This window comes from Bos grunniens, chromosome 5 (assembly GCF_055505025.1).
Source record: "Bos grunniens cultivar Pamir isolate PY7600 chromosome 5, Bosgru_T2T1.0, whole genome shotgun sequence".
NCBI classification, from domain to species: Eukaryota; Metazoa; Chordata; class Mammalia; order Artiodactyla; family Bovidae; genus Bos; species Bos grunniens.
Window position 1 is genome coordinate 73,141,687 of NC_141169.1, and position 20,536 is coordinate 73,162,222.

At 43.7% G+C, this 20,536-nt stretch overlaps 1 protein-coding gene across 6 annotated transcripts in view; it reads right to left on the reverse strand.

The window, feature by feature from the left end:
* The window catches only part of LARGE1 (LARGE xylosyl- and glucuronyltransferase 1), a 611,943-nt gene that overhangs the window by 324,826 nt on the left and 266,581 nt on the right, over positions 1-20,536 (reverse strand). For all 6 annotated transcript variants that reach the window (XM_086401204.1, XM_086401203.1, XM_086401201.1 and 3 more), the window contains one exon: positions 5,113-5,414. In XM_086401204.1, the coding sequence (XP_086257330.1) occupies positions 5,113-5,414 (302 nt within the window). The remainder of the gene's footprint in view (positions 1-5,112; positions 5,415-20,536) is intronic.

The following is a 20,536-nucleotide window of genomic DNA, read 5'->3' on the forward strand; positions in this document are numbered from 1 at the left end:
ACAGAGGAAGCATATTGCTAATAGGTCTGAAGCCAGCATCACAGGGCACGTGTGCCCCTGGAGGAGACAACATTGAAATAAGATGCCAGCGGGCCAGAACTTGCTAATTCATCTATGGAACCTCTGAACAGAATCCAGGGTTCACAGATGAATTCCACCAAAAAAAAAAAAAAATAAAATAAAAAGAAGTAACATTATCAAGACACACACAGAGTATAATAAATGAACAAGGACTTCTCTAGCACTCCAATGGTTAAGACTCTGAGCAGGGATGGGTTCAGGTCGAGGAACTAAGGTCCCACATGCCATGGGGTGTACTCAATAAATAAATGTACAAAACCTTAATTCTCAGGTGCAAAAGACTAAAAAATAAGTTATGGTAGCAACAAGCCCAAGATCTTTATCTTTCAAAGAGCATAGAGATAAAGTGAACCCCACAATTTATTTTAGTTGTTCTTTAAAGCAGTAGTTTCCAAACAGTTTCTACTATCTCAGAATCATTTGGATACAAAATTTTAATACCTAAATTTTGGGCCCTATTCTCAGGGATTCTCAATCAGTAGGATGGATGGGTTCCATGAATATGGATGTTTGGTTATGTAATTCTAATGTACAACCCAATCCGGTAACTACTCATTTGACAGAGAATGTTCACTGTAACCATAACATCGGTTCTCTAGTAGCCAAGGGCTTCCCCAATGGCTCAGACAGTAAAGAATCTGCCTGCAATGCAGGCAACCTGGATTTGTTACCTGGGTCTGGAAGATCCCGTGGGGAAGGAAATGGCTACCCACTCCAGTATTCTTGTCTGGAGAATTCCATGGACAGAGGAGCCTGCAGACTACAGTCCATGGGATCACACAGAGTTGGACATAACTGAGTGACTAACACTTTCACTTTCTAGTAGCCAAACTCCTAAATTTTAACAGAGAATGTGGCTTCCTTGAAGAAAAATCTGTTTTCTAGGCTCCCTTGCAGCCAGGTGGCAGCTAAAGGTACCAGCTAAATGAAGTTCTGCCAATGTGATCTAAAAGGGACTGACTGTGAAGTTTCTAAGACGTGTTCTTAAAGCAAGCTGATACACTCACCCTTCCTGCTAGTTGGAATGTGACTGACAGAGCTGAAGCTCTGAGTCATTAAAGACCATGCAATGACCTTGAGAATGCCAGTCAAGCCAGCTGGGTGACAAGATACAGGAAGCCTGCATTCCAGGTATGTCCCTACACCGACAGCCTCCAGACTTCTTACATGTAAACAGAAAGAAGGTGCAAAGCAGCTGTTACTTAGAACTGTTTGATAAATCACAGTGAAATCAACTACTAACACAATAATAATGCTACCGTTTGCCTAAAGTTCTAGTATTGTTACATTGTTACCACTGAAACAGTTTGAGGCAAGAACTTGATTTTAATCCATAACACACAAATAAAGAAACCAACACTCAGAAGAGTGATGTAAAGTGCTCAGAGCCTCACCACCATCAACGTAGGAAGGGAGCCAGATTTGGGCTCCTGTCTCCCACGTTGAAAGCCTTTTTTTAAAAAAAATGGGGGTATAACTGTTTTACAATGTTGTGTTGGTTTCTGCTGTATGACAAAGTGAACCAGTTACATGTATACATATACCCCCTCCCTCTTGGATCTCCCTCCCATCCATCAAAAACTTGTGCACCCCAATGTTCATCACAGCACTGTTTATAACAGTCAGGATATGAAAGCAACCTGAATGTCCACTGACAGACGAATGGATGAAGAAGATGTGGTACATATACACATTACTGAAATATTATTCAGCCATATAAAGGAGTGAAATTGGGTCATCTGTAGAGATGTGGATGGACCTAGAGTCTGTCACACAGAGTGAAGTCAGAAAGAGAAAAACAATTATTATATATCAACACATGTATGTAGAATCTAGAAAAATGATACAGGGCAGGAATAAAAAGCCAGTGGTCTTTTGCCCACACTATTTTGTGGGACACTTGGGGCAGAAGCCCTCTTTAGAAATAGGATGTGTGTATCTCAGAAAGCTGAGCAGGAGAAGGAAGCCACTGGCCACACAGGCAACAGCAAGAAGAGGAATCCTCAGTTTTCGCCCTCTGTTACATTTGCACCCTCACATTTTTTTTTCCTTTTCCTTTTCTATTTTTCACCTCCTTAATCTTACCCAGTGGTTTAAGTCAGTCTGAGTCATAATAATGTAAACACACTCGAGGAAAAGCATTTCCTCCCCCGGGCCAGCCCACATTCTAAACTGATGTCATGATCATAACCAGAGAGTAGAGAAGCTGAAAGAAATCAAACCAGCCTTCCCTCAGGCAGGGAAAGACCATTCCCAAGTTAGGGCCCAGCCCAGACCAGCCTAGATCATGAACATTTAACTGTTAAAGTTGCTAAGTGCTCATTTTCAAAGATGTAAAACAGAGATCTTCCATAACAGAGGCCACTAGCAATGGTTGTAGACAATTAAATGAGACTGGGCCTGGCATATAGTCAGTACCTACTTATAGGAAGCAGATCACCAGGCAATTTAACATAATTCCTGTCTTATGCTCTCCTGAATGCATACCATGCCTTGGCTAACCCACTGATTCTTTTCCTAGATAGAAGGAAGAATGAAGAATTATGCAGTTAACAAATGACTAGCTGGCTCTCTACTCCCCAACAGCACCCCCAAGCAACCTGGCAGGTGGACCATGCAGGCAAGATAACGCTTGGAGGAGTCAGTCACACGATGGAGAAGGATGCAGAACCCAACTTCCTGCCTCGATGACTCAATGAGATTCTCCCCTTCTCCCCTTTCCCCTTTCAAACCTGTAGGACTTCCCTGGTGGTCGAGTAGTGACGAATCCACTTGGCAATACAGGGGACACGGGCTCTATCTCTGGTCCAGGAAGATTCCACATGCTGTGGGGCAACTGAGCCCGTGTGCCACTGCTCCTGAGCCCGCTCACTTAGAGCCCATGCTCCACAAGAGAAGCCACCACCACGAGAAGCCCATATAAACTGGAGAAGTAGTCCCTCTGGCCACAACTAGAGAAAACCTGCACACAGCAGTGAAGACCCAGCACAGCTGAAAATACATACATAAATAAACAAATTTTCTTTACAAAGTGAAACAAAAATGAAATTTATGAAGGAAAAAAATGATCATGGCAGAGCACAATCTTCAGAGTTGGTTTCGGATCCCAAGTCCATCTTCTCCCCAGACTGCCAGATTTAGGATTAAAACATCTTTCCTTTCTATTAATACTTGCCTCTCAAATTATTGACTTTTGAATGGTGAGCAGACAAACCTGAGTTTGGGAACAAACAGAATTTCTCTTTTCGTCCATCATCTCTTCCTGACTTCCCACCTCAGAAGGTAAGAACCAGAAGAAAGGGAATTTTGTCTCTTTTCCCATCACTGCTATTTCCTAGCACAGAAAACAGTGTGAGATCCACAACAGAGACTCAATAAATACTCGTTGGATGAATGATGACGAAACCTCAGCCACTTCCCTGCCTGGGTTCTCTGGGCTCACCTGACCAACCATCTCACCATGCCCTAAATCCTTTCTTGCTTGACAGAGTCTTGCTTCACGTTTTCCCTACCCACCCACACAGTCCTCATAGGACATCCCCCATCTACCTTTCTCCACCTCTCCACCAGCCCACACTTCAACCAGTGTGGAGAGTCCACAAGAAATGTTCCAGTCCTCAGGGGCTCTCCCTGACCACTACAGTCTACAATCCCCTCCCTGACCTTGCACAGACCTGAGTCTACATCACTTCATAACTAAGCCCTGTATCTGCTTATGACATACTACAGTGTCTCACTGATATCACTAAAAACCTTCTTCACGTGAATAGCATCTTATAGTTCTCAAATTCTTCTCTCTTCAGGGAGTTCGAAGTTTAAACATTATGAGAATGTGGTCAGGAAACAGAGTAAACAAACACCAAGTAATATATGTCTGTATCTAACTAAAAATAACAAAAATGACCCACAATTGAAAACACAGTCTGTACCAGACAGTATTTGTGGCTTTCTCTGGCCATCCCACCTCCTTTTCACAATACTGCATGAAGCAGGTGTTATTTTCTAAAGTTTATTGAGGAGGCACATCTGAAGTTCAGAGAGGTTAGGTAATTTGTTCAAGCACTCACAGCTAAAGCCAACAGGGTTGGGCAGTGAACTCAGGCTTCTTTATCTCAAAAGGTCTTGCTTTTAACAAGGAGGGGCTTCTCTGGTGGCTCAGACGGTAAAGAATCTGCCTGCAATGTAGTAGACCCGGGTTCGATCCCTGGGTCGGGAAGATCCCCTGGAGCAGGGCATGGCAACCCACTCCAGTATTCTTGGCTGGAGAATCCCACGGACAGAGAAGCCTGGAGGGCTACAGTCCATGGGGTCTCAAAGAGTCAGCCACGACTGGGTGACTAACACTTAACAGAGATGCTCTAATTTCCCTCCACTAGGACTAGAAGAAGTATAAAATGAGTGTGTGTGTCTGTCCTCATGCACATTCAGAGCACAGAAGAGCATAGATGTATGAAGGAGAGGGCTGAGGGGCAGCAAGGAGAGGCAGTGGGTAAGTTTTTCAAATGACCAAAGAGTTGCTAAGAAAGCCAGCATACCCTAAAAGGGGGAAAATGAAGGAAAGCTATCGAAGTTCAAAAAACTGCTTTAGATGAGCAAGTCTCTGGTTCTGAATTACAGAAGCTGGGTGTAAAGTGAGAATGAGGTCCAGGGGAACTGCCCAGCTGAGCCACAGGCCAGGGACAGCACTGCCACTGGAGGCTAAGAAACAGGGCCCCCAGGATGACAGCTAGAAATTCTCAGCATGCCAAAATGAGCCGCAAAGAAACAAGTAGCAGTTTCCATCAACTGGCTGCTCTTAATACCTCTGTGGTGCAGGCTTTCTTATCCCCATTTTTCAGATAAGGAAAACTGAGGCTGAGGCTTAAACAATCTGCCAGGCAAAGTGAGTAACCAGGCCAGATTCACGCCCAGGCCTGGGTCAAGGATGCCAGCTCTTTCCAGGCCCCTGGCCATGCTTCCAGGAGGCATTGGCCTGGGGCCAGGATGGGCAATGCGGGGCTGGGTCCTTGGAAGGTTCCCAGAGCTCTTTACCTCGCACTTCTCCACGACTGGCTGCTGCCCGCACTCGGAGCTGTTGCCTGCCACGATGCCGGCGCGAAGATTCTCACTGTCGCCGGTGCCCTCCTCCATGGAGTAGGTCTTAGAGTGGTTGCCACGCCGGTGGGATGGGCTGCGGCCCTGGGCCAAGCTGAGCTGCCGGCGGAGGGCACGGTTCTCCTCCTCCACCTCGCGCACGCGCACCTCCAGGCTCTCGCGCTCCCGCTGGCTGGACGCAGTGTACCGCGGGCTGTGCGGCTGGGCCTCCAGCGGGGACAGAGACACCGGCTTCCCATCTGTGGGCAAGATGGGAACAGTTAAGGTCGAGGAAAACAACGTGAGCCCCTCCACGTGCCCGGGACATCCAGATTCCTTGCACAGTCCCACTGAGAAGGGAAAGCAGGTAGAAAGTGAGTTACACATGTATGCATCCAGAGTGAACTGGGAACAGAGTTGAAAACAGAATGACTTGCCATGAGGGTAAAAAACTAACATGCTGCTTAACTATTTACAATCGCCAAGACCAGAGTCCATTGACAGGATAAAGCTGTGGTATATACCCTTGGGAACATTACTCAGCCATGGAAAGAAAGAGAGAATGCCATTTGCAGCAACATGGACGGACCTGGATATTATCATACTAAGTCAAAAGCAAATATCATGAGATATCTACTATATGTGGAATCTAAAATATGATACAAACGAACTTATTTATGAAACACAAAGAGATTCAAGAGGCTTAGAAAACAAACTTTGGTTATGAAAAGGGATATGGAGAGTAAATTAGGAGTTTGGGATTGGAACATTCAAACTACAATATATAAAATAAACAAGGTCTTACTGTATGGCATGGGGAGCTATATACAAAATCCTGTAATAAACCATAATGGAAAAGAATATGAAAAAGAATATGTATATATGTATAATTGATTCACTTTGTTGTACAGCAGAAACACAATACTGTAAATCAACTATACTTCAGTTAAAAAAAGAAAAACTAACAGGCTGTTTAGAGAAGACAGTTGTAATTTTCCTAATTAAATCCACTGTCTTCTTTTCCCTACTGGGCACACTTCCAGGTAGATATTCTTGTTAGCAATAAAATATGAATATGAAGGAGGCGGTGGTGGGAGGGAAGGAGAAGAATGGGGGTGGGTAGGAGGAAGTGGAGAAGAGCAAAAGGAAGAGAAGAAATAAAAAGGAGAAATATTAACTACTAAGTTTATTTAGTTCTTCCTATGTAAACTCCTATTCATCCTTCAAAACCCAGTTTCAGAAGCATCACCTCTCAAGGGAAGCCTTCTTCAATTTTCAGATAAAATATCTATCAGCATATTTCAACACAGCACTAAGACAAATTTGTATCTATCATACTGGATTTGGTAAATTGTTTTACTAAATGTTTCCTTTGAAGATTGAGAGCTTAATAAGGATAAAAACTGGGTCTTACTTATCTTTGTGGTAACATTATATCTGATAAATGCTGGCATGGTGGATGCATCTGTCCATGCCAAGAGTAAAATAGTTAAGTGCAAAAACGAAGAAGGAAGTAGGAGCATAATCATGTAACTGAATGCCAGAAACAGTCTATACACTGTCAGAAACCATACACAGAGAGGGCAACTACATCTCTCAAAGTCACAGAAACGGAACACAGGGGGATCAGAATTTATACCAGGTTACTCTTGTCTCAGAGCCTGTGCAATCTCCACTTAAATGCAATTTCATAAAAGGCCACATAAAGAGCCATGGATTTAAAAATGAATACAAAAGCCCCTTCTCTAAGGATACTTAGCATAACTCCTTGTATACAGTAGGTGCTCAATGCAATCTTACTGTTGAGGAGCCGCAGGGACACAAGACACACCCCAAACTGTCCCATGCTGCAGAAATCCTGGGATCCAGCTACAACACAGCTGCCTCAGAGACAACCAAGCAAAAATCACGTCTCTAGAAAATTATCCTCTCTCAGCCGCCTGCTAAAAAAAAAAAAAAAAAAAAAATATGCTCTTTTTTTTCCTCCCACTTGGAGTTTTTCTCCTTCCTGCCCAGACCCCACTGAGCTTGCAGACTGTCCCAGGGAGACTGTGTGACTCACAAAACTTGAGGATCAAAGACTGTGATGAATTACACCCTATGAGTTTCACCTGTGTTGCCTTGCCGTGATGGCCTCTGCCCAGGGCCTTTTGATGTGTCTGTGGGTTTGCACAAACACAACTCCTTTTTTCCCTCTTAATCACCTCAGGGTAAAACACGTGAGCTCTGGGTCCTCTGCTATCCACACAGCAAATATGACTTGCTGAATTCCACTGCTCGGGACCGCAGATCAAAGGCCGAGGCAGTGTGTGTGGGGACATGAAATCACAGGTTGATTAGGACTGCATTGTTACCAAGCTCTCTGATTACAAGCTCAACCCAGGCTTTTGAAACCTGTCTCCTTGCTTGGTAAAACCAAATTAGTTTCACTGAAAACGAAGAAGAAAAGGTAGCAACAGCAATTGTGTTTTCTCAGCCAACATCGACCCTTCCAGCAGGGGTGAGGAAGATGACCACCTAGCTCCATCAGTGGGCAGGACAGTTAGGCTTTATACCTGCTATGGGTCTGTGTAGGGCTAGGTAGTTGACACTGGTAATGTCTTGGGTTATCACAGCACAAGCAGGTGGCCATTGGTGTTCCCATTACAGATGAGGGAACTGAGCCTCTAAAAGTTTAAGCCGTGTTCCCCTCGTGGTGACAGGAAACAAGGTCTCTGTGACTGCACGTGGCCGAGCTCCTGCATTTAGGCCCTGAATTGGAGGTATAGTTGTTCTGGTGTCTCAGGAGTCTTCTTTTTTCTGAAAGGACCTTAGCATATTTGGGGAGGAACCCAGGAGGCTCTGAAAGCCCACCAGGATCCCAGAAGCTCCGGAAAAAAAAATATAACAAATGGAAACTCTAATAAATTTGTTCTTTAGAGGGATTAAATACTCTCAACTTTGGTTTTCCATTCTCTGAGAGTGGAAACCCTCACCCTGCAAGGTGACAGGAAGTGTAAGACACTGAAATACCAACCATTTGGCCTCTCATTGGAAGGCATTTGGTGTCAATTAGTTCCCGCAACCCCTGTCCAAGGGGTGCACGTGATGTTATGGCCAAAATGAGCTGATGCTGTAAATTAGGGTGCTGAGGGCTCTCCATCTACTGAATACAGGCTGTTCTCTGAGTGGTCCTTGGGAGCAAGTGGCCAGCAAACTTTCACTTACTTTGATATGTGGCATCCCTGCACCTTCTTCCCTTCAGCCTTAGGCAGGTCAAATTTCATCCAGAGGCAAAAGAGAAAGGCAAACAGGGTTCCCATGGGGACGCGGTCACTTCCTCTAGCTCCTCTCCCCAAAGCTCCGCATTTTGCGTTATTTCTAATTATTTGATTATGTGCTTGTAAAGACACAATTATGTAATCCCGAAGCAATTCTAAATCCAGGGTAGTGAGAATGCTTTCAGTAACCTGTGTCCATTTCCTGCTTTAAATCCCAGCTGGTTTTGACCAAACATAGCTCTCAAAGACTTGCAGGTGTTTTCTCTACCATAAAACTCCATAAATTTGTCATTGATGAAGTCACATAAAAATAATAAAGTAATAAAAGCCAGGCCTCAAGGAGGGGGGAGCTGATGTTAAAGCAACATGCTTGACTGTGCCCAGTGCCTGGCACCTAAGAAGGGCTCAGTAAACAGCAGGGAGGGAGCTGGGAGGGAGATTCAAAAGGGAGGGGGTATATGTATACCTATGGCTAATTCATGTTGAGGTTTGACAGAAAACAAAATTCTGGAAAGCAATTATCCTTCAATTAAAAAATAAATTAAAAAAAAAGAATTGCTGGTTTGTGTGTTTGTCTGAACAGTGCACCACCTTGAGCAGGACCCTTCATCTTCCTCAGCTGGTTTTTCATTCTGACAGGGAGTGAGTGTCCTGGAGATGTGCTCCAATGCCCTTCTCAGCTCTAACTTCCCAGAAGCTCAAGTACAGATGGACCCTCTGTCTCTAACCCGGGCGACCCATCCAGCACTGCGTGGGCAGAAATCAAGACAGTGGGGCCCATTGCCCTGCCACTGCTCATTCCAGTTTTATTCAGCCTGACTCTGGCTTTTGTTCCTGGACTACTCTCCTCTCTGGCTCCTGCCCCCTTTGCTCCTGCTTCTCCTAGCCCTCTGGAGGTGGGGTGAGGAGACAGTTAGGACAGTGCAAGCTCTGCTCTCTTAGAAGTGATTTGAACATCTCTGTGATGCTTTCTGGGCCCTGGTCTCTCCCATCACATGGGACTTTTTGGCCTATGGAAACTACTGTACCCACAGCAATTATTTGTCATGCTGGCAGTGGTGAAGCTTTCCCCTCCAATCCAGCTTGGATAAAATTCTGGCCCAATACACATGCCGAGCACATAGCCCGCCCCACGTGCAACTCATCACCTGAATTCAACCAAGTAGTCTATACACTAGTCACCAAGATAGGTCCACTGGTGCCTGTGGTTCCACACCTGCAGATTCAACCAAGCGAGATACATATTTGTTGAAAAAAATCTGCACGTTGAGGGTCAGTGCAGTTCAAACCTGTGTCATTCAAGGATCAACTGTATTTACAAAGTGACCTCATTATAATCTGAATTGCTGGGGGAAGTGGGAGAGATAGCCAAGAAAAGCAAACAAATCACATCTATTCCTAAGAGCATAGGATTTGGAATAAGAAAAAGCTGAGTCTGTATTATGGTACTGCCACCTGTTTATAATTGTGTGTTAGTCACTCAGTCATGTTTAACTCTGTGTGACGCCATGGACTGCAGTCCACCCAGCACCTCTGTCACGGGATTTTGCCAGGCAAGAGTACTGGAGTGGGTTCCCCTTCAGGCAAAGTACATACCTTCTGTGACTCCTTGTCCCCATATGTAAAATGGTGTGTGTGTGTGGTGTGTGTGGTGTGTGGTGTGTGTGTGTGTGGTGTTTGTGTGTGTGTGTGTGTGGTGTGTGTGGTGTGTGTGTGTGTGTGTGGTGTGTGTGGTGTGTGTGTGTGTGTGGTGTGTATGTGTGTGTGGTGTGTGTGTGTGTGTGTGTGGTGTGTGTGGTGTGTGTGTGTGTGTGTGTGTGTGTCAAGCATATTACCCAGCATCAGGCCTATTCAGAGTAGACACTCAAGTTTCCCCTTTCTACCCACCCCACCAAATCTGGAGGCAGGACACAAGGACATGGTGAAGAGGACCCTTCATTTCTGAGCCCCCCTGACCTTTGCTTTTCTGTTACCTTTCCTTCCAGTTTTCTTTCTCTTTTTTGATCTACACTCAATTTGCACACAGAGAGCATCTTTATCACATAATGCCTATACGTTTTGCTCTACAGTGCAGCCCACTTTTAAAATGTCAAACAAGACATCATTTGAAATCTCACTTGACAACATCTTCCTCCTCCCTCCCAAACTTCTTAAAAAACATGAATTTATCACTGGATTTGAATCTCTGAATCCACTTGAGATGAATGTTCTGAATTAAGAATCAAAACATCTAAGATTCAGAACAAAAAAGGTAAATTGAAAATCAACCTCCGTGCAGTGCGGTGACAGAGATTAGGGACTTGGCATCCAGAACCTCCTAAGTGATGATCTGAATCAATTTGTGTGTGCTGAAATCTCTCTGGAGTGCTGGCATTTCACACCGTGATATCCATCATTGAAAATGGATAGATAGAACTGGGTGCTCATTAATGGAGGCAGGGCCCCTCAGCCCTGAGGCCATCCATGTTGGGGGCTCACACCAGCCCCTTCCAGAGGTGAGACCCCTAGATCTTTCTAGGCAAGAACACCAGAGTCCCTGCACTCATCCTCAGATTTCATGAAGGCTGTCCCTGCCCACCCCACCCCACCCCAACTACATCATCCTACCCATGATGAAGACACCGCATCCCTAACCTTTATACAGCAAAATCCCCCTACGTACAATCTGTTGCCAGGGCCTGCCAATTTTCCCTTCCTGATGTTTGAAGCACTTGTTTCTCATTCTATTTCAAACATTCCATCTCAAACCCAGCCTTTTAATGGTATCCTAAAACAGGGGTCAAACTTTTTCTATAAAAGCCCAGAGACTAAATATGTTTTACTTTGCAGGCCGTGCAGTCTCGAATGCAAGGACTCAACTGGCATGGCAGCACAAAAGCAGACACAGAAATTCCTAATGAGTATGGCTGTGTTCCAACAAAACTTTATTTAAAACAACAAGTGCTGGGCCAGATTTGGCCTGCAAGCCCTAGCCTGGGCCATTGTTCTAGCACATTGGTCTCCTCGGTTTGTCTCCCCACTTCCAATCTCTCTCTGTTCCAGCCAGCCTTACTCACAGGTGCCAAGGATCATGTTCTTAATGAGAACTCTATTTCCGTCACATTTTGCAATTTGAAAAATGTACAGAAGCCACTCCGTCTGCTTCAACGTCATCAATCAAACACTTCGTCAGTTCCTATTGAGCACATGTCCTGTGCTTAGAGGCTGTGTCATTTCATTTTAATTCATATAACACTTTAAATGAAGTGGGTGTTCTCACGGTGTTAGACAAATGGGAAAAAGAAGAAGAAACAGGCTCATGATTTAACTTGTTCAATGTCATCCCAGCAACAAACAGCAAACGGAGCAATTTGAACCCAGGTTCATTGGCTCCAGATCAACTTCTCTATTTGCCCCAACCATAATGTTTCCTATTTGCCCCTCTCCAAACAAGTACAGTCTAGTTTGTTGTTTCTTCTGCTTCATCTCTTGGTCCCTTAGGCAAGTGGTTCTCAGTCTTGGCTACCATTACAATCCCTTGAGAAACAACAACAACAAAAACTCCCATATTAATTAGCTCAGAATCTCTGGAGATTAAGGTCTAGATATCAGAATTTTAAGAAGCACCACTCTCCTGGTTCTCCTGTGTAGCTGAGATTGAGAAATGCCGGCTTAGGAATTTCCCCCAGTTCTCAGGCTGAGATACCACAAGCCCCAGCCACCACTGTTTGCTCCTTAAAGCAAATTTAAGAAACTGGCTTAGATACAAACAGGTCTTTAGCAGCACTGCTGCACTTAATTCTGGTGCTGCTCTAACTCAGGGCCCAGATTCTTTGTTTGAGTCTCTACTATATTCTTAGAAGCTCCCATCACGTAACCCAGGGAAACTTAATTTCCTTTATACCCCAGGCTACCCGGTGTTCTAGCTCCTCCAAGCTTGGGGCTGTTGCTGCTATCCATCCCCCTTCCTTCCAGGATGAGAGCTCTTCCCAAAGCAGGGCCCTATGACTGCAGCAGCCAGAACTTCCAGCTTCCCTGGTTCACCCAGACACCCATCTCTAAGACCAATAGGTCACTTCATTCCAGTGACCTGTCCAACTCTTCACTTTCCACCTAAGGTTCTGCTCATTAGGGATGCATTTTGTAACTTTACAAAACACAATGCCCTTCTTTCAATCAACATAAAAACTTCACGTGCGTGCGTGCTAAGTCGCTTCAGTTGTCTGACTCTTTGCAACCCCAAGGACCATAGCCCTCCAGGCTCCTCTGTCCATGAGATACTCTAAGCAAGAATACTGGAGTGGGATGCCATGCGTCCTCCAGGGGTACTTCCCAACTCAGGGATGGAATCTGCATCTCCTACATCTTCCTGCATAGGCAGGTGGGTTCTTTACCACTAGGGCCACTTGGGAAGCTCAAAAACTTCACACCCTCCTTCAGTGCATTTTGAAATTGAAAAATAAATTAAACATTGTGGCCAAAGTCATTTTAGAAAAATTTAGAAATCTCAGTCCAACCTTGAAAGTTGCACGTTTTAGTGAAAGTCACTCTGTTGTGTCTGACTCTTTGTGACCCCATGGAATATACAGTCCATGGAATTCTCCAGGCCAGAATGCGGGAGTGGGTAGTTGTTTCCTTCTCCAGGGGATCTTCCTAACCCAGGGATAGAACCCAAGTCTCCCGCAGTACAGGCAGATAAAACTGTTGTTAAATTTTAATCACTGGAGCCCCACGTGACAGTTGATTCTACTGATATGTCCCAAGTCCAGGTATCACTAATTCTTGGTAGTTGATAGTTTCAGAGAAAGACGCAGGTCTGGGTGGAGCCATTTTCCCAAGTTCTGAACCTATGGAATCCACCTCACCCAGAGAAGAAAAATGGGAGTGATGACATGAAAAGGCTGCTTACTTGTCATGGGATAAATAGGGTATGTTTTACCCAGATTCTCCAAAGTCATTTTCTGGAAGTCATGTTCAGCAACCAAAGCAAACTTGAGTTCCAGCAAAGACCCTGAAGATCATCTGGCAAAGATCAAACACAATAGTAAGGAAAGAGCACCCCACACGCTTCTAAAAAGAATCTGCTTGTATATTTTGGAGATTAATTAATTCTTTATCAATTGTTTCATTTGCTAATAATTTATCCTATTCTGAGGGCTGAGTTTTCACCTTGCTTATAGTTTCCTCCGCGTGTAAAAGCTTTTAAGTTTGATTAGGTCCCATTTGTTTATTTTTATTGCCATTATTCTAGGAAGTGGGTCATAGAGGATCTTGCCATGGTGTATGTCAGAGAGTGTTCTGCCTATGTTTTCCTCTAGGAGTTTTATAGTTTCTGGTCTTATATTTAGGTCTTTCATCCATTTTGAGTTTATTTTTGTGTATGGTGTTAGGAGGTGTTCTAATTCCATTCTTTTACACATAGTTGGCCAGTTTTCCCATCTCCAAAATATACAAGCAGCTCATGTGGCTCAATACCAGCAAAACAAACAACCCAATCAAAAAGTGGGCAGAAGATCTAAACAGACATTTCTCCAAAGAAGACAAAGAAGCCATTCTCCAAAGAAGATGGCTAATAAACACATGAAAAGATGCTCAACACTGCTCATTATTAGAGAAACGCAAATAAAAACTACAATGAGTTATCATCTCACACCAGTCAGAATGGCTATCATCAAAAAGTATACAGACAATAAATGCTAGAAAGGGTATGGAGAAAAGGGAACACTCTTAGATTGTTAGTGGAATGTAAATTGATACAGTCCCTATGGAGAACAGTATGGAGATTTCTTAAAAACTAGGAATAAAGCTACTATATGACCTAGTCATTCCGTTACTAGGCATATACCCCAAGAAACCAGAACTGACAAAGACACATATACCCCAATGTTCACTGCAGCACTATTTACAGTAGCTAGGACATGGAAGCAACCTAGATGTTTATCGCTGGATGAATTGATAAGGAAGTTGTGGTACATGTATACAATAGAACATTACTTAGCTACAAAAAGGAACACATTTGAATCAGTTTTAATGAGCTGGACGAACCTAGAGCCTGTTATTGTGAAGTAAGTCAAAAAGAGCAAGACAAATATCATATTAATGTATATATATATGGAATTTAGAAAGATAGCACTGATGATTCTACTTGAAGGGCAGCCAAGGAAACACAGACATTTTGGACACATTGGGGAAGGAGAGGGTGGGATGATATGAGAGAACAGCATTGAAACATATACATTATTGTATGTAAAACAGACAGCCAGAGTTTGTTGTATGATACAAGGAACCCAAAGCCAGTGCTCTTTGACAACCTAGAGGGGTGGAATGGGGACGGACGCGGGATAGGGGTTTAAGAGGGAGGGGACAATACATATAACTAATGCCAAATCATGTTGATGTATGGCAAAAACCATCACAATATTGTAAAGTAATTATCCTCTAATTAAAAAAAAAAAAAATATATATATATATATACTATAAAGAAAAAAAAAAGGCAGAAAAGAACTGCAACCAGGAGGCCAGGAAAAGTGGCCTAGATTCATCTCATCGTAATAGATTTTTCCTTCATGAAATTGTTTTCCAGAACCTTGTCTTAAACAGCTTCATTAAGTCAAGAAAATGAAGACATTTTTAGCACCAATTTGCTGTCTCCCTAGCTGGGTTTTGGCTCGAAGTGCTTAAAGGGATCCTAATAAGCAACAGTGTCAGTGGTTTGCCCCTTGAAACTTCAGGATCAATGATTTCAAAGCTTCAATTCCCCGCCCCCCCCCAAACATCCTAAGTTCTGAAAGTCGGAGACAGTTGGTCTTTGAACCACTGTTCTTATAGAAGTGTAACTGAATCTTTCCACTTCTAAATCTGGCCAATCTTATTTCTCTTTGATGTCCAAAGAATCTAAGTATTAACAGACAGACTTTGTTGTTAGCATTGAAATCGTCACCAAACAAGACAAAGTATAATGTATTTAGAGCTCTATTTTTTATAAAATTGAATGACATGGGGAGCAGAGTTGAGTTCTTAGACCACTTAGGTAGTTTAGAAAACAACTATTGGAGGTTAACAATACGGTGGATCCCAGAAAATGTGGTGTTTATTCCAATCTCAAGAATCAACCAGTGTGTGAGAGCAAAATAAATTCACATTCCCATCACCTTTGATCACTCTCTGCCCCCATTTAGTTCATTAACTTCAATCATGTGTTTCTTGCATAGCCTCAAAGATGCCCAGCTTTACTGGTGATCTTCAATGGCTGTTTCCTGTTCTATAGTCCCTTGAGACATAGTTCATATACTTGCAATAGTTGGAAAAAGTTCCCTTAATTAGGAGAGACTTCAAAACCAGAAGCAAAATGAGGACAATGATTTTATCCTTTGCAAAGTGTGAAATGGACATGCCACCCCAAGTTACCAACCAACATGGCCTTTGATGAAATAATCAGACTCAGAAATATTCTAGAATTCTTCCTTGTAATTTCCTTCTTGGAAACACTCAAGATAAATGACTTCATATTTTTCCACTGATCTATTTTTTTTAACCTTAGCAATAAATGTGCTATTTTATATGAAATATTCATAGCCCTTATAAAATCCCACTAATATGTTCCAAGAGTAGCAAATCATATACATTGGAGAGAATCATATTTTATAGTAAACCATTCTTAATGAGGCTTACTTTTTTTTTTTTTTTTGGTAACTAAAATCTTGTTCACATCAAGGAAGCTACATGGGATGAACTCTTCATCAAGGTTTTAAATTTTATATCCATCACACTAAGGATACTGAAAACTATTCTTTTCTAAAAATGTGAACTCATACTTGGCGTAAGCCTCACATTGTCATTCTTGGTGGCCATTTTTATTCATCAGAAAACATTGAAAAATAATTTTAATGAGGAGTGTTGACATGAATGTCTGGTTTGGATTATGGAGGGATAGAAGATTTCAGTGGCAGACAGCAGCTGCGTCAGGACTCAAGACAAATCTGCAAAGCCCTCACTCATCCATGCTGCTCCCTTCTCTTCCTCAGGGCTCTTTGTTGCTGTTGTTGTTTAGTTGCTAAGTCGTGTCTGACTCTTTTGCGACCCCATGGACTATAGCCTGCCAGACTCTTCTGTCCATGGGGTTTTCCAGGCAAGAATACTGGAGTGGGTTGTCATTTCCTTCTTCAGGGCTTCTTCCCCACCCAGGGATCAAACCCATATTTCTTGCATTAGCCGGTGGGTTCTTTACCACTGAGCCACCAGCGAAACCCCCCTACCCCCAGGGCTCCTAGGTTATCTCATTTTAGAAGTGAAGTGTCAGAGCGGAATTCAGATCTAGGGAAAAGAGTCAAGGACTCTTGTAAAAAGGACTAAAAAGAACGATCGCCTTCTAGCATGCATGCATCTTTCACTGGACCGTGTCAGACTTGAAGGACGGGGCTCCGCTCATCTAGGGAAGAAGGGGACAAACAAACAGCACAGCTGGACTTGGATATTCTCCTGAGTTTGGAGGCTGGCACATTCTCATGAATGTTCTGGGAGTGAAAAAGGAAAACTGAGTGCAAAACATGACTAGAAGTTGAGACAGTATTCTCCAAGCTCTACGTCAGTGACAGGGATCACTGTGCTTATCCGCCACGGCATCTGAAATGAGGCAGATGCCAATCTGAGCAAAGGCTCTTTCTCTGGGCTGCATGTTAGTGAGGGGAAAAACCCCATCTCCCACCTCTGGTATTTCAGGAGGTCTTGTGTCAGTGAGGACTGGCTTGATCTGCATCACGTTTTCTGGGCCCTCTGACACACCTCATCTGCTCTACATTGAACTGGCTTTGAGACATAGCCACTGCTCTTCATGCAAACCTCATACAGAAAGCCCTGCCTCAGGAGAACCCAACTTGGCCTGCAGTGTTCATGATATAGTTAGACCTGATGAGATGCCGAAAAAAAGGAGTTGGGAAGCAGACCAGCAGAAAGAATTATCCAAGACAAGCAGGACTCTTGACGTGCATGGTTAAAGTCTGAAATGGTTATGGAGCCCACCACCAGCACCAGTAATGCCATAAAGAATATGCCACATCTCTCCAAAGAAGACATACAGATGACCAAGAGGCACATGAGAAGATGCTCAACATCACTAATTATTAGAGAAATGCAAATCAAAACTGTTACTACAATTGAAGTATCATCCCCACACTGGTCAGAATGGCCATCATCAAAAAATCTATAAACAATAAATGCTGGAGACGGTGTGGAGAAAAGGGAAGCCTCTTGCACTGTTAGTGGGAATGTAAGTTGATATAGCTACTATGGAGAACAAAACAGAAGTTCCTTAAATAACTAAAATTAGAACTATCATAGGACCCAGGAATCCTACTTCTGGGTATATACCCTGAGAAAAACAGAATTCATAATGACACATTGTACCCCAGTGTTCACTGCAGCACTATTTACAATAGCCAGGACAAGGAAGCAACCCAAATGTCCATCAACAGATGAATGGATAAAGAAGATGTGGTACATATACACAATGGGATATTACTCAATCATAAAAAGGCACAAAACTGGCTCATTTGCAGAGTTGTGGATGGACCTAGAATCTGTCATGCAGAGTGAAGTCAGAAAGAGAAAAAAAAGAAAAAAACAAATATTGTATATTAATACATGTATGTGGAATTTATAAAAATGCTACAGATGAACCTATTTCCAGGGCAGGAATAGAGATGAAGACACAGAAGGTGGACATGGGGAAAGGGTAGGGTGGGATGAATTGGGAGGTTGGGGTTGACATATACACATAACCATGTGTAAACAGCTGGTGGGAACCTGCTGTCTAGCACAGGGAGTTCAGCTTGGTACTCTGATGACCTAGGTGGTTGGGATAAGGGAGGCAGAGGGAGGCTCAAGAGGGAGGGGATAGATATAAAACACACAGCTGATTCACTTCATTGTACAGCAGAAACTGTAAAGCAATTATACTTCAATAATAAAAGAGACTATTTCTACACATTTCAAAGACCAGAGGAAGAGAGTATTTTTGTGAATGCGGTTGATTCTTTCAACAGCATCCCCTTCCTGTAAACTGCCACGTCACCTAAATCAATGTTACCAGCCTCGGCTCAATTGTAAATTAAAAACAAGAGAAAGCAAGCAAAAGCCTGCCTGAGCATCCCTTTGCCTATAAATGACTGCTCTGCTTTTCCTTCTCTCCTTTTCCTTTCTTCACAGTCCCCAATGCCCTCCTTATCAGTTTGACTTAAAGTTATACTCCAATTGCCATGAGCATCTATTAATATATGGAGACAAAATTTTTAAAAAGAAGAAGAAAAACCCTTATCATCCTTTTTTCACCCTTTTCTGACAAATCCAAACTATCCCTTGGGAGGAAATAAGAAATGAAGCATGAGGTTTTATCAGCATAGATTGGGGGCAGGGATAGATAGAAGATTTTTATCAGGAGTTCAGTTTGACAGAAATAGTATTTTATCAGGATGGGCACTTGGCAAAGATAAGACATTACCAAGAGCAAGATAGATGCTTGGGTAAAATATCGTGCTAATACCTATTAAGAAAAAGCTTCCATCTCTACTTTTGGCAGATTGTTATTTTCTCCCAAGTCCTACTCCAGAGGTAATAGAGATTTTTCTAGAAGGTGCTTCCAACCTTATCACAGAGGCAAAAAGAAAATGAAGGACTCTCAACTCAGCTCCACTAGGGGACAAAGCTAGGAGTTTCCTTGGCAAGTTCAAAGAAGCATGGGCTTGGGTGCAGGGAGCACCTAGAGAGGACCCAAGGGATACCTGGGTGGTGGTGGTCCAGGGCCAGACTGCAATTCCTGGCCACAGATAGAAGATCCCCTGGCAGGCCAGAGGCCCACCTGAGGCTGTACTAATGGGACTGACCTCAGAAGCCACGTCAAGATGGGATAATCGGAGAGGATCTATCAAGAGGAAATCCTTATTCATCGGGCTTTCTGGAACTGCTCTTGAAATCTCCTGCACTTTCTGACTCCATTTTCTGCCTGAAGTGTACCTCCAAGAACCAGGGATCTTCACTACCCAGTTATTTCCAAAGCCCTTACACATGGAAGCCCTGTGTTAAGATGCTGGCTGGCACCACTGGCAACTGGAATGAGCATTGTTTGTGCTGTTTCATTTGCAGGTCTTGTCACCTGGTGAATTACCATTGCCTCTCCAGTACCTGGTTCAAAAGTCCCTTCGAGGCAGCCTTATCCAATCTGCCCAGAGTGGGCTGGCTGCTCTGTTCCTCTCCCAGTAACTAGATTTCCTGGAACCCCCTACCATGGATCTAAGGTGAGGGGTCTTACTATATTTGTAGCAGCTGTCTGTGCAAACTGCTTGGCACTGGGACTCCCATCCCCTCAGCACCTGTTCAAGGCAGATACTGTGCCAGGGAAGGCAGGGATGACATCGCGCCACTTTAGTTTCCTGAATGTCCAGCAGCATGTCTGTAAGTGATAGGCATTCTTACATGCTCCCAACTGCGGAAAGACGACGACGACTGAGGAGTGAAGTGATGCCCCTCATCCAAAGAGAGCCTTTCCTGGGACGTCCCTGGTGGTCCAGTGGTTAAGACTCTGTGTTCCCAATGCAGGGGGCCCAGGTTGGATCCCTGGTCAAGGAATTAGATCCTACATGCCACAACTGAAGGTCTTGCGTGCCATACTAAGACCCAGTGCAGCCAAACGAAACAGCCAAACAGATTAGAGACCTTCCTAAACCTTCTGCCCCCCACTTCAGTCAACAGCATTACTGCTGTTCCCAGTGCAACAGGCCAAAAACCCAGGGCTCATCCCTGAATTTCTTCCCTCACTTTCCACACACGCTGTGTGAGCAATGTGTCGGAATGTTGACTCTGCCTTCAAAGTACATCCTGAATCCACAATCTGACCACCATCACCACGCAAGTCCCAGGCCCCACCATTTCCCACCTGGATTCATGCAACAGCCTCCTACCCAGCCACCCTGCTTCAGTCCACTCCCCACTTAGCAGCTGGAGGACACTTAAAAATGGTTCTCAGACCCTCTTAGCACCCTGTTCAAACCACCCCTCATATGGCTTCCCATTAAACCAGAGACAAAAGCCAAACACTTCACCATGGGTTACACGGTCCCATGAAACCTTGACCACAGTTATCTATCTGACCT